Genomic DNA, 14,677 nt, shown 5'->3' with positions numbered 1-14,677 from the left:
CACGATGTCCGAATGGCAACACAGTCCGAACACATCCCAGGCATGATGTCCGAACACCCCCATTCACAATGTCCGAGTGGCAGCACAGTCCTAACACCCCAGACATGATGCCCGAACACGCCCTAGGCACGATGTCCGAATGGCAACACATTACGAATACAGCCTAGGCACGATATCCTAGTTTCAAAACCGTACAAACGCACCCAAGACATGATGTCCCGAACACACCCCAGACACGATGTCCGAGGGGCAAAACAGTCCGAACTCATCTTAGATACGATGTCCGAATGGCAACACAGTCCGAACACACCCCAGACATGTTGTCCGCAGACACTCCAGACTCGATGTCCGAACACGCCCTACTAGTACTGCATATCCATGTACAAATGAAGTGTGCTATTAAAACTGCGATTTCATCACTTTACAGTTTCAAAACCAAAATCAAACAGCTATGAACGAATTCTCCTTGAAGCAAACTTTCATTTAAGGTCGTTTTTTACAAAATATTTTAATATGTTATTGAGCAATCGGCTGTGTAAATCGTTTTACGCCTGACTGATTTTAGATTTCCCTCACAGTTTAACCTTTGACCCTAACATCCAGGGTATGAAATTTCACTTGGAAATATAGACGATCAGACAAGCTTCGGATAAATCCAAGTGCCGTATCTCAACTGTCGTCCAACATCTAGCTACACCTTCTTGAATATTTCATTGATAAAACCTGAGACGTGCAGGCTCTTAATGAGCAGCAAATTGTCAATTTTTAAAGTGACGTAACTTTTGACCCCAAAGTCCAATTTTCATAAAATAAAGTTCATCCTGTTTGGAATAACCTCATCTCTGCGTGTACCAAATTTCAGGAGATTTGAAGAGGTAGTGATGTGAACATCGTTTGTCTGTGTATGGAATGGCCCATTATATACCCGGGGTGACATTGAATTATCTTCACTTTCTGCAACTAAATCGGCCTTTCACGCAGCTGGCAGTTGGTGAAGAGCCAAATACACACATAGACTACTTCAGGGGCCAGTAACCTTTTGTATGCAGCGTGCCAAAATGTCCAAAAATGTGAAAGTATTACCAACTGGCGTGCCAAAAGTTTTAATTTTGTAATATTTAGCGTTTCAAACAAGGAGTCCCATCAACCGGTTTTCTGCAGCTGACAATGGCGTCGGAATTACGACGGTGATTCTTAAATTCATTGGTCGCTACCGCGTTAGACATATCGCTGTACGTAATGTTTGCAACATTTATTTTTAGTGGAGCAACGATCGATATTCTGTGGTTGCTTTCAAGCCAACTGTGTTCGCTACCATATCTGATCAGTGACAGGCCAATCGATGTCACTGTATCATACAAGTCGGTTTACGGTCTCATTATGATCTGTCTGCTAAGCTCCAAAGATCGCAGTAACGCGGTGATGGTTATTGTTGCTCCATATACATTGAAATCATTTACAACTACCAGACGAAACTAAAAGAGTGTCTCATTTCGTGAAACGAGCATGATTCCAAATTCGCATTTAGAAAGCCTGCAATGCCTGCAATAGTCGCTCTCCGACGGGCTGCACAGTGTGCACTACTAGACTATGGCATCCAAGAGGCTTCATACAATGTTAATTTGCCGTTATTTCGTAATTTCTAATACGGTTTAACTCATTTCTGTATTATACTCAATGGGGAAGGGGGAGTTCTCGCATTATAATTAATGAATTGGGTTCCATTAAAACGCGTGAAGCGCGGAGAAAAATCAAGTTAATTAAAATATGTCCCAAAAGTGGTTCCCAGCCATTTGTCGACCTATCTCCCCCTTTTGAAGCTCCACGCCGATCATCGCCCCCCCCCCCAAAATATTGGGAAAAACAGCACTTCGTCAGCCCCCCGAAATAAAAACGTTGCTCTTTGGCCCCATAGGGTGATGAACCAAACCGCAGACCCCCCCTCAGCCAGTGAGATTTTTGTCGCTACATATCAGCTATACCCTATTTCATGTACTGTTTGGTGAAACGCCGTTTTCGCCTAAACGCGCGAAGCGCGACAAATTTATATTATTCATGTTTAAATCGGTCAATATGGCCGATGTGGCATGTTGGAAAAGTTAGGACCCCTAAATAATAGTTAAACATCTTCGGACGGAATCGTTGATATATTGACTTCTTTACATGATGCTATTTCGTCACCTCCTATATCTGATATGTCAGAACATATATGGAAATCGTAAAAACGTACCAAACTAAAAGACGCACATGATTTCATATTGATATTTCTTTACTGGCAAATATTTTTTCCTTGCGGGATGGCGTATGTCCTGTAGGGTTAAGGTCGCCAGGACAGGAACATTCGACGCCGGCCATTGAGGCGCATATGGACAATTAAACATACATGTATTGTATATATATCGGAGTTTTAGGTCAGCACAAGGGCATTCTTTTTCGGCCAAGGTCTTCTCGCTGCTGATCGTTCTGGCACAGTTCTCGGATCGCATGTTACATGATCTCTAACTTCATATGTCTTGGTGCGTCGTGGCTCAGTAATGGCCGACGCCGAAGTCTCCCATTTCCATAAGCCATGCGTATTTTTGTTGAGTGACGGGGACCTCAACATCAAGATACATGAAAATATGAAATCGCGCATAAATTTCTAAAAAATTATCCTCTCATTCATGTTAATTCACGAAATAATTTTGGGCTTCCTTCGATTTCGGGCTCCCCACACCCAATCGGGGGGTTTGGGGTGCGGTAGTTACGGTCCTGACTCCAATATAGCCGTTCTAACGTGCCATCGCCCCCTATCGCCCCTTTCGTTATTTTCGCCCCTTAGACCGCCAAATCGCCCCCTGGGGGGCGATATAGCCCACGTTGGGAACCACTGCTCTATTTGATGTTAATTTATGAAATACGATTGGGTCGACTACGGGTTTGGACATTTTAGTAACTTCTGTTGCAATTTTTGCTAAAACATGGTTATAATACGTCGTTTATTACGTCAAATCATTTGGCGTGCCAATCGGCAGAGTTGAGGCAGGATAACGATATCAGGCGTCCAACTTTATCAATTGTTACCTACCACTGACTACAATCGTGGTGGCGGAACTGCATCAGAAAATGGCATAGAGAAATCTGTAGCTGGGTGTAGTATTAAAAAGTATACTCATGCCAATTTAGATAAGTGGCGTGCGATATTTGATCCACGTCAGAGATAGGGGTGAATTCTGCCCATACGAACACATGGGGGGGGGGACAGGATCTAGTTTCGTCCATCACCTACTGACGTGTGAATAAATATGCTGTTAGGCCAGAGTATGCTGCTGGTTTGTCGTGGCCTCATCATGTACGTGATATTGAGATATCATGCCGACCCTAGACAATTAGTAATTATGAGTTAGTACATGTCATAGATATTGATTTTATTTGTCAATACTCATAAATGTAGTTATCCTCGTTTCGGTTCTGCAAATATGATATTATATATATATCGGTTCTATTTGACATATGAATACCCAGTCGTCATGTTTGATTTGCAGATGTGCGGTGGCTGATAAAGGACAAGTGTATGATTTCCTGGGATGATGAAGACAAAATTAATCAATCAGGGATAGTTAGAAAAGGATCTGAAAGTCTATCATCGGGACAATTCAAGAAGTGCGCAGTCAAACTAATCGTGGAATCTGAGTCAGACAACAATGAACTTGATATTTTAACGGAATTGAGGCACCAGAACATCGTGAACCTGATAGAGTTTGGACATTTGGGAAATACTGGACTAGAAACCCATTTATACATGGTGATGGAGCTGTGTGATTGTAATCTGACAAAGTACATGGAAATCGAGAGAGACATGTCAGTTACATCATTCAAGTTCGTATCTCGGCAATTGCTCGCTGGACTTGGATTCATTCACGGTAGAAACCTCATTCACGGCGATATTAAACCTAACAATATTCTTGTAATAAACAAGGAAATATTCAAATTGTCAGATTTTGGAATCAGCAGACGGTTCCGTCGCGAATATGCCCATGGTACCCAGACGAGAGACGGCGTAGGATCGGACGGTTATCGTTCACCGGAATCATATCAATCAGATGTCCAATTGACCAGAGCGGCGGACATATTTGCTTTTGGGATCGTCCTGGCACAACTGATCAGCAAAGGCCAGCATCCCTACGGTCCCTATCCTGTGGATTGGCAATTTTCCATCCGACATAGTGACAAATTTCCCCCTAAATGTTCAAATCTGTCCATTGAAAATCCTCAGAAACGAAAGCAGCTCGAAGAGCTGCTAACTGAGACGATATCAACTAAGCCTGGCAATCGCCCTTCTACTAGACGTGTTGAAGAGCATGAGTTTTTCTCGGATGAAAGTGTCGGTGAGTACTATAGAAATTAACATGTACATTATCCATGCCCAGTGTTGCGTTAACATGTTACATCCCGCAATCATTATGCATTATGTCGGAAATATATAGTCGCCTAGAGTGCATTAAATTTTCTTCGAATACCCCTCAAACTTTTTGATTTGGCTTGATCTGCTGACCTCCATGCCTCCAATGTTACTTCTGCCTAACCTGAAACGCTTGTTGGAATTTCAGACATATCGAGTATTAAGTTAATAGGCTTTTAATTATAAAAAGTATATTTATGTGTGATTGTAGAGTTACCTTCAAACGGTAATGTGCTCCATATCAATTCACTATTTAGATAACATGAATTAATGCTAGATTTGGGCGAATAAAATATATTGATTTACGTTTAGACAACTCTCGGAGCATCCGCCAGAGATCGATAAGGGGGAATCCTCAATAAGACAGCCGCCGTCCTAAATTGGTTCGTGACATAATCTCGGATTTTAATTGCTGACTTGGCAATGATATTGATGTAAAAGTTCACATTATGTCAATATGTGCCGATCGTAGTCATTTTTTTATCAATAAACAAAGATATAATTGGGTTCGTGCTAGTTGTTTCAAGTTCGAAGTTCGAGATAGAGCCAAGATTTACCTCGAACTGATTCGGAAAATAGTTGCTATGTTTAGGAAGAGAAAGAGAGATGAAGGGAGTGAGTGAGAGAGAGAGAGGGAGAGAGAGAGAGCGAGAGAGGGGAGGAGGAGAGAGAGGGAGAGGGAGGGATACAGAGAGAGAGAGAGTCACTTACATGTCGTAATTATTTTGGACATAGTTACCTGTTTTCATATGAACAGTATGGGCTATTTTGCTAGTTTTTTTGGCTGGATAGCAAACTGTTAGGATGCTTTCGGTCGCTTGTCAAAAAAGACAAAAATAAGTCAATACTATCGCACTATAGGTCAAAGTTTGTTACAGAGTAAAACTGCCATGTTGTGGTGTGTATGTGGTTACACTGTCAATAAGCTTCTCATTTTTCTTTTCATACATCACACTTATGTATACAGTTGTATATGACCCATTGTATATAGCCCACTGCATATTTCTAATACGTTTGCTTGACATCTTTTTGAACTTTGGCATTACGGGAGGGGGTGCGAGCTATGTAGAGATAATATTATTGGTATTTGTAATTAATGTTGAGCAAATTGACGGTGTTGTTTCTGCTTAAACCATATAAAGCGAAGAGCAGATAGCGTAGTGCATTGTAGCATTTTAGTGAAGAACGAAGTAAATCAATGATATTGCAATGCAAACAATTAGTACGACGATGTTACAAATGCTGCATGTATATTTTTACCGCTGACAACCGTCTATCTTATGTCAACAGTCAGATAACTGCATTGAACGATAGTCGTGTTCTGCAGAAGTGGAGATGAAGGATCGAATTTCTTAGAAACTTGACATTGATCAATTGCTGAACTCTCTGTAGACGCGCATCTTGTCGCCCCAGTTCCAGAAATCCAAATTTTGTTTGAGCGGCGGAATCACGAGGTATAATCTGATCTCTATCTGCAGTTGACAAATTCTGAATCCTATAATCCTACTTCTTTAAAATGATAAACATCAATAATGCTATTGAGTCGCGATTTGTTAGCTGAACTTATTACGCATTGGCCTACTGAACCTCCCAGTCGAGGAGGGGCGGGTTGATTTGACCGTGTTTAAAATCATGTCGTCAATTACTAGGATGAAGAGATTGTTTGTCAGAGTTTTGCAAACTTTGGTTTTCAACGTGTGACGCGATTCTGTTACTCTTGGAATTTATATTCCTAAATGAATAACATCTGCATAATTTAAAGTGATTAATGACTGCGTATTCCCAGTTATGAGGGCGAGCTGTATATTCGAGATATCGGCTGACGCCCCCGGATACCGCCGGGACGATTGCCGACATATGAGCATGCCACACAATGGAAAACGACACTTCACCATGGGACATTTCAGCGTGAGTCACTTCATCATGTGATTTTATATCCCAAAAAGTTACCCTAACCCGAACATCGCCCTGAAATTAACCCCTATATATATCCTAAACCCAAGCCTAACCCTAACCCAACCATAAATCCATCCCTAACTCACCCCTAACCCGTATATTAATCCGCATGCTAATGTGTCACATGCCCAATTGTCACATGCCTAAGTGTCGCATGCTACATTGTCGCATCCTCATATGTCCACGGACTCTTTTGCTCCAAGGACTATTTTTAAAATATAGGATATTTTGCGGACCGGTCTTGAGACAATACAAATTTTTAACTCTCAAGATTCATTGACCCGTCTGCAATCTTTGGTTTCCAGATCAATACTACGAACCATATATTTCCCTATTTTCCACTCTCGTCTGCAATATTGAATCGCAGTTTGGGGAAGTGCATGCACAACTTTTTTGTGCAGAATTCGAACCGTGCAAAACCGTGCGATACGGCTGATCTCATCTGTACCTTTACGTACCAAACTATCGCCTTACTACTATACCGTAAGCACCGAATTTTGCAAGTTGACGACCTATATCGCTTCGAAGTATCAAAAGTCATTCACAAATATTTTTCCAAGTCGTTCCAAGTCGTTCCGCTGGACCTGCTGCCTCCATCTGAACGAGCAATCTACCAGAGATGAGCATGGATTAGGATTAGGTTTTGAAAAAACAGGATTTGTGAAATTTTTTCGGATTTGGATTGGATTTGGATTAGATATTTTTTTCAGAACGGATTAGGATTTGGATTGGATTTACCTATTTTCTGGGAGATTGAAATGTCGTGTGGCGAATGGCGACAACCTTTATTCGGATCAGTTATTAATGTACCAATTGTTACTAAGTTATCTTGAATCAAGTGAATCGTTGGTTGTGAAAGAAAATTTTCGAATCCCTCCATTGCATAAATTAGTATTTTTTCTGAATTTCCAGTTGGAATCGGATTAGGATTTGGATTTGGATTAGGACATAGAAATTTCAAATCCGCTCATCTCTGCAATCTACCCGATTCAGTTTCATCCCCGACAACAGAAAGTACGAAGCATTCTCAGACTAGAACACACCACAGCCGAAACCGGCATCGAACTTGCTCGAGACGGCATAAAAGATTACGACTACAATATAGACTCCGTTCACGACTGTACCGACAGTACCGCAATGCTCTACACAGCGTTCAACGGACACCCGCTCGATTCAACACCTTCGTCCGTCAACGACCGCCTGGAACCAGGATCGTTCCGAGCGCGGGTTATCTGGCATGTTTATTGCTATTTTTATTCTGTCGTATGCTTCTTTTCTATCCCGACTAAAATCGTTTTCAGCCCCCTTAAGAAGCATAAAAATCCCATGATTTTACCTGACAATGTCCTCCGCTTGATAATTCGTCAGTATCATGATACTGCAAGTTATGTCCCAAATTTAAAAAAAAAATCGGGATCATGAGAGACCAGACTTCCACTCGTCAACTTACTGTTCGTAGGCCAACTGGTACTTATAGTTTTGACTGTGGTGATTGTTGTGATTGTATAAGTGCTGATTACTGTAATTAGTCTACTTCGCTCTGTTCATTCCTTTTTTACCTCAGTTGCTTATATCTGTGTTGTCGAGTGCATGTCCTAGTTTCGTGAAGTTGAATTTCAGTTAATAAAATCCTAGAAAGCTGTCAAGCAGTTTCGTCTTCGTCTACCTACGCTTTCCTCGAAAGGTCACCACAATTTTATTAACTGCTTTTGACACAATCGACTCTGGAATGACTTTCTCTCAAGAGAAGTATATCCGCGTACCGGTCCTAGATTTATTACCGAGCTCTCAAGACTCTTCGAAAGTATTCAACCACTGGGACAAAATGTTGTCGAGCTTCATATCGGCTGCAGAGTCTTCTTTGCCATCGACCAGCAGCACGGACACTGGCCGCCCCGAAGTAGGTCTCGATAAGTTGGCTATTTTGATTGGTTATATCAGTGCTTTTCAACCTTTTTGAGCTCCATTCGCACTTTTTTCTGAAAAATAATTTCATTCGCACCAGCCAGCCGAAATTTAGTACACGAAAAGAAAATGAAGAAACTTATCACTTTTGTATTCGAAGAGCTTCTTGGAGGTACAGGGCTTCATTATTTTGCATTCAACGTATCGCATTATTGATTAATCAAGCACTAAAATCACTGCAGTAGAAAAAAGTACTGCTATCGCACTCCCGTTGTTCTCAAGAAGTTCGTTGCATTTTCCGGGGGTAACGTGCTGTGGTTTCCTTGGAAGATTAAAGGGCGAACCCAAGAACAATATTCACTCGCAACAATATCACTTTGCCACTAAATCCACATGTCACGTCATAGCGATGTGAATGTGTTTGCATTTAGAACGCACAAAATAGTGAAACTGCACTTGGATCGTAGCATCAATGTTGCGACTAGCACCTTTGGTTCATTTTTCTGACGACATTCGTAAAGATGCTTCGCTTACTAAGGTATGTTAAAAAGGGTTACCATACGTCCTCCTTTAGGAGGATTTGACCTCATTTTTCGGGTTTTTGATAATGTCCTCGGAGGATGCCTAAATGTCCTCCTTTTTGAGATTTTGTCCTCTATTTTTAGGAATTTTTGTCAAATTTATAGCAAAACTCGACTGAGATGCCGTAAATCAGCACCGACGTGACGCTCCGGAGGGTATATTTCGGCAGCTGAGCGAAAGTTGACCTTTTTTCTATTTTAGTCAACCGACTACGAAGTGGTAAAAATTTACCACTTTTTCAGGATTTTCCACCGGTATTCTGTTTGAAAATTTTGAAATAGTGTCCTCCTTTCCCGATTTCAAAATATGGCAACCCTAATGTTAGACGATTGGATGGTACGGTAGGCGTTTAAATCAGGAATGCATTGCTATACAAACCCACACAATCCGATTATCCGAGTAATTGATGGCTGTTGTTTATGAATAAGCTTAGGCTTCATTCACGTCTTATCTATGCAGTACACAAATCAACATATCTTTCAATAACAACGTTCGGCACCTTGAATAATTATTACTCGCATAAGATTCATGATTAACACACAGTTATATCGGCCCGGGTAGCCAACTGCGGGATGACTCTTAGGTCAATCGTACAATATTGGAAAACTGACTGAAATAATGCCAAATTATCTTTACTCTCCTACATATCCTTATACATAAAGAGTAATAAGGTCCAACAGTCTAATTAAGCTTAAATTAGGCTGCATAAGGAATATCGTAAGGCATACGACTTGGTGGATTTGATTTTGCTCTGCAGAAGGTGCTCAGACTGCTCACTGCTCCTCTGCTCAAGCTAAACCGGTAGAGTTCGGAGTATTACAAAGTTTGTAGTACAAAGGCGGTACGAACACGAACTAGGCAAACTTTTCCTATGGATCAGCAAGCTTAGTGGAATCGCCAATATGTTATATATAAGCCTATGCTTTTACGATATGGACTTGGCCTGAGATCATCAGTCCAAGAATAGGAATGCGTGTCTAAGCCTAAATTGTGGAGTTCGCATTACAAACAGGCCATTGCACTGGTCAGTAGTTAAACTGCCCAGTGACTTAATAATTAGATGTGATGCAAGATAAATATTTATTGGATGTAAGACACCAATGTGCCTACGTTAATTTTATTTACAACAGCCTCTATACTCCTTGGTTAGGTACACGAGTAAACAACACTTGTTATAGATCTAATGTGCTAATTGTTATAGTTGAAGAAACGCTAAATTCTTCTGTTAACCAACATGAATGTGTGCCAAAATTCCAATATTTTGCATTCAAATATGCCAAATGTCAACACTAGCATAAGCTACGATTAACTACATTCCTACAATAAGGTCCGTATACACTATACAATATCCATACACGGTGGATGCTTCCGAACAAGTGAGCAAGTGAGCAGTGACGTAATCCTCTCGCGCGGAAATATTATCTCAAGCTTTGCATTATACACGCATCGGGAGCGTTCCTCACTTGTGAACTAGAAAAGCCTAGCTACCAACAAGTTTTTAGAATTGCTTCCAAATGACAAAATTTACGGGCTCACTGTACTTAATATCGTGTTTTTTTGAAATATTCCACGTCGGAAAAAGTGAGAAACATGGACAATTTTCATTAGCACTCATCCGAATTTTTCATGCGCACCACGCTTGCCGTTCGCACTCATCCGGATTTTTCATTCGCACCATTCGCACCACGCTCGTCATTCGCACTGAAATTTTTTTCATTCGCACTAGTGCGAACCGTCACACAGGTTGAAAAGCACTGGGTTATATATTGCCAAGCGTGTACGCTTTGATCGAAGATCATGGCACGTTCGAATCTGCCATGGCACACCTAACCAAGTTATATAGGAAGAAAAAGAACATCATATATGCTCGACATTTACTCGCAATTGCTAAGCAAGACCCAGGTGACACCGTCGCTGATTTCTCACAGAAGTTGATCGCTCTATCGCGTGATTGCAATTTTGCAGCCGTTAATGCAGAAGTGCATAAAATGGAGGCCGTGCGAGATGCCCTAATTACTGACTTGCGGTCCTCTGGCATTAGATTGCGTCTTCTAGAACATGATGAGTTACCACTCGAAAAAGCCATGCAGATAGGGGGAGGAGAGGAGAGAGATAGGGGAGAGAGAGTGGGGGAGAGATAGAGAATAGAGCAGAAAAAAGAGAGGGGGGAGAAAGAAAGGGAGGATAGAGAAAGGAGAGCGAGCGGGAGAGGGAGAGAGAGGGGCGAGGGAGAGGGGAGGAGAGAGATAGGGGAGAGCGAGAGAGAGGGGGACAGAGAGAGGGGGGGAGAGATATCAGACTTATTCTCGATTTCACCATTGAGATGCTTTGACGATTGAGATGCGATAACCATGCTATCCCTGAATGCTGAACTTTGAGCCGGATAGCCACGGATACCAGTTTTTTGGTCTTTGGTCTGACATGGCCGGGAATTGATCATATGACGTCTCCGCGAGCTTTCACTTCGAAATAATTTTCGTGGTGGCTTCAATTTCACCAGATATACGAATCGGTTGTTCTAATCCAGGGCTTGTTAAAGTATGGCTCGCGAAGGGTATAATTTAGAGTTGCGACAGAACCGGTTCGATCTTTTAATATGTGTGTAATATTTGTTGAATTTCTTCGCGGTAGTCTGTAAATGTCCGAGGTCACTATGCTTGGTATACAACAGCCAGCAAGCCAGACGCGTAAAAAGTCGTTACTAAGATATTGCTTGATCATGAAAATGTGACGACCTTTATATAACTCAAAATGGAATAAATTTATAATAGGATTCTCCAGACATTGGTTTGTATGGAAAACACCGTTGCGACTTTACTAATACTAAATATTTCGCGCTCGAATCACGCCCGGGGATCGCTCGACTAACTAATGATATAATAACTCTATGTGCTATATTCGGAATCAAATCAAGGTTGATATAACAAACATATACCAGTGGTGGGCAAACTGCGTCTCGAGAGCCGCATGGTAGAGATGGTAAACCCGTTTATAAATTGACTCATTTTATCGCGTATCTTAATATTGTTTCCTCCCATGTGGTTTACGCAAGACTTGTAAAATTTGCGAGAAGTTGGCACTACAGGGTCAGAAATTAACAAATTTGCTTTCGAATCGAGTTCATATAAACGTTCCACCCACAACAATAGGTGTCTGGTTATCAATCAATGATAAATCATTGTGGTCAACGATGGAATTGATAATTAATTGCACCAGCGCAGGTTACAATCATTTCCGGGCTAGCAACGGTGAATACAGCTCTTCCATTTGTATTGTATGGGCTACAGTGATGAGCGGATAGTGCTTTTCGAGACTCCGAATCCCTCCGACAACTTTAGTGTCTGAGGAAAACTCCCTCCAACTCAAAGAGCTCAATCCCAGACTCCAAGATACTCCGATGAATCTCGTCAAGTACACTCTAAATTCGAATGCGTGCAGAGGAACGCAAACTTACACGCCAAATCCGTTTTTTTTTTTAACTACCACACAACGTGCTGGAGCCGATGTGTGCCTGGCTATCCTGTGTTTAGTGGTGGTGTGTTCATGTTGACTGGTGCAGAGCTCGAAATTAATACCAGCCATCCATGAATTTTTACTCAGCTTAGGCTCAAAAAAGATTTTATTGCAACGAAAGATCAATACAGAACATTCATTTGCAGACGAAAATGTGTGAATTTCTAGCTTGCACAATTGAAAAACTTAAGCTTTTCCAAATAGAAATAAGAACTACAGCTACAAAGTTATCATAAATTAGATTCTAATTAGAGCAAAGAAACGTTTCACTAATTGGTGTGGAATTAGAATTATAGCGACACAGTTGTTTTTGCAAATTAGAATCTAATTAGAGAAAAAAAGCATTTCACAAATTGGTGTTGAAATAGAATTATAGCGACACAGTTGCAACCACAAATTACATTTGAATCAGAGCAAAGAAACATTTCACAAATTGGGATAGAATTAGAATCATAGCGACACAGTTGTTATCACAAATTAGATTCTAATTATAGCAAAAATCATTTCAAAAATTGGAGTAGAATTACAATCCTAGCGACACGGTTGTTTTAACAAATTACTTTCTAATTAGAGCAAAAAAACATTTCACAAATTGGTATGGAATTAGAATTATTGCTACCAGTTGCAACCACAAATTACATTTGAATAGAAGCAAAGAAGCATTTCAAAAATTGGAGTAGAATTACAATCATAGCAACACAGTTGTTTTCACAAATTAGATTCTAATTAGTGCAAAAAAATATTTCCCAAATTGGAGTAGAATTAAAGTCATAGCGATACAGTTGTTATCACAAATTAGATTCTAGTTAGTGCAAAAAACATTTCATAAATTGGAGTAGAGTTAGAATCATAGCGACACAGTTCTTATCACAAATTACTTTCTAATTAGAGCAAAGAAACATTTCACAAATTGGTATGGAATTAGAATTATAGCGACCAGTTGCAGCCACAAATTACATTTGAATCAAAGCAAAAAAGCATTTCAAAAATTGGAGTAGAATTACAATCATAGCAACACAGTTGTTTTCACAAATTAGATTCTAATTAGATCAAAAAAACATTTCTCAAATTGGAGTAGAATTGAATTATAGCGACACAGTTGTTATCACAAAATAGATTCTAATTAGAGCAAAAAACATTTTAAAAATAGGAGTAGAATTACAATCATAGCAACACAGTTGTTTTCACAAATTAGATTCTAATTAGATCAAAAAAACATTTCTCAAATTGGAGTAGAATTGAATTATAGCGACACAGTTGTTATCACAAAATAGATTCTAATTAGAGCAAAAAACATTTTAAAAATAGGAGTAGAATTACAATCATAGCAACACAGTTGTTTTCACAAATTAGATTCTAATTAGAGCAAAAAAATATTTCAAAAATTGGAGTAGAATTAGAATTATGGTAACACAGTTGTTTTCACAAATTAGATTCGAATTAGATCAAAAATACAGTTCCCAAATTGGAGTAGAATTATAATCATAGCGACACAGTCGTTATCACAAATTAGATTCTAATTAGAGCAAAAAAATATTTCCCAAATTGGAGTAGAATTAGAATCATAGCGACACAGTTGTTATCACAAATTAGATTCTAATTAGAGCAATAAAATATTTCAAAAATTGGAGTAGAATTAGAATTATGGTAACACAGTTGTTTTCACAAATTAGATTCGAATTAGATCAAAAATACAGTTCCCAAATTGGAGTAGAATTAAAATCATAGCGACACAGTTGTTATCACAAATAAGATTCTAATTAGAGCAAAAAAACATTTCCCAAATTGCAGTAGAATTAGAATCATAGCGACACGGTTGTCATCACAAATTAGATTCTAATTAGAGCAAAAAAACATTTCAAAATTAGGAGTAGAATTACAATCATAGCAACACAGTTGTTTTCACAAATTAGATTCTAATTAACGCAAAAATATTTCCCAAATTGGAGTAGAATTAGAATCATAGCGACACAGTTGCTATCACAAATTTGATTCTAATTAGAGCAATAAAACATTTCAAAAATTGGAATAGAATTAGAATTATGGTAACACAGTTGTTTTCACAAATTAGATTCGAATTAGATCAAAAAAACATTTCCCAAATTGGAGTAGAATTAGAATTATAGCGACACAGTTGTTATCACAAATTAGATTCGAATCAGAGCAAAGTAACATTTGAAAAATTGGAGTAGAATCAGAATAATTACTGCAGTATATTTTCTGAATTAGACTAGAATCCAATTAGAGGTAGTTTTTATTTCAAATTAGAGTAGAATTAGA

General features: G+C 39.6%; 2 protein-coding genes across 2 annotated transcripts in view; both read left to right on the top strand.

The window, feature by feature from the left end:
- The window catches only part of LOC145434950 (uncharacterized), a 236,662-nt gene that overhangs the window by 29,266 nt on the left and 192,719 nt on the right, over positions 1-14,677 (top strand). The window lies entirely within an intron of this gene.
- On the top strand, positions 3,205-4,966 carry LOC145434949 (cyclin-dependent kinase 1-like). Its single transcript, XM_080312175.1, has 2 exons — positions 3,205-4,367; positions 4,754-4,966. The coding sequence occupies exons 1-2, from the start codon at positions 3,554-3,556 to the stop codon at positions 4,801-4,803; spliced, it is 864 nt and encodes a 287-aa protein (XP_080168301.1). The 5' UTR covers positions 3,205-3,553; the 3' UTR covers positions 4,804-4,966.

Source organism: Botryllus schlosseri, chromosome 3 (assembly GCF_051294905.1).
Source record: "Botryllus schlosseri isolate E-star chromosome 3, Bs_hap1, whole genome shotgun sequence".
NCBI lineage: Eukaryota > Metazoa > Chordata > Ascidiacea > Stolidobranchia > Styelidae > Botryllus > Botryllus schlosseri.
Note: the sequence above shows the minus strand (reverse complement) of the source record. Positions and strands in the feature narration are given on the sequence as shown.

Bases quoted from the DNA above. Each gene is read 5' to 3' on its own strand.
- LOC145434949 (XM_080312175.1), top strand. From the start codon at position 3,554: ATGATTTCCTGGGATGATGAAGACAAAATTAATCAATCAGGGATAGTT. The intron at 4,368-4,753 runs GTGAGTACTATA...ATTTACGTTTAG, and splicing joins TTTCTCGGATGAAAGTGTCG to ACAACTCTCGGAGCATCCGC.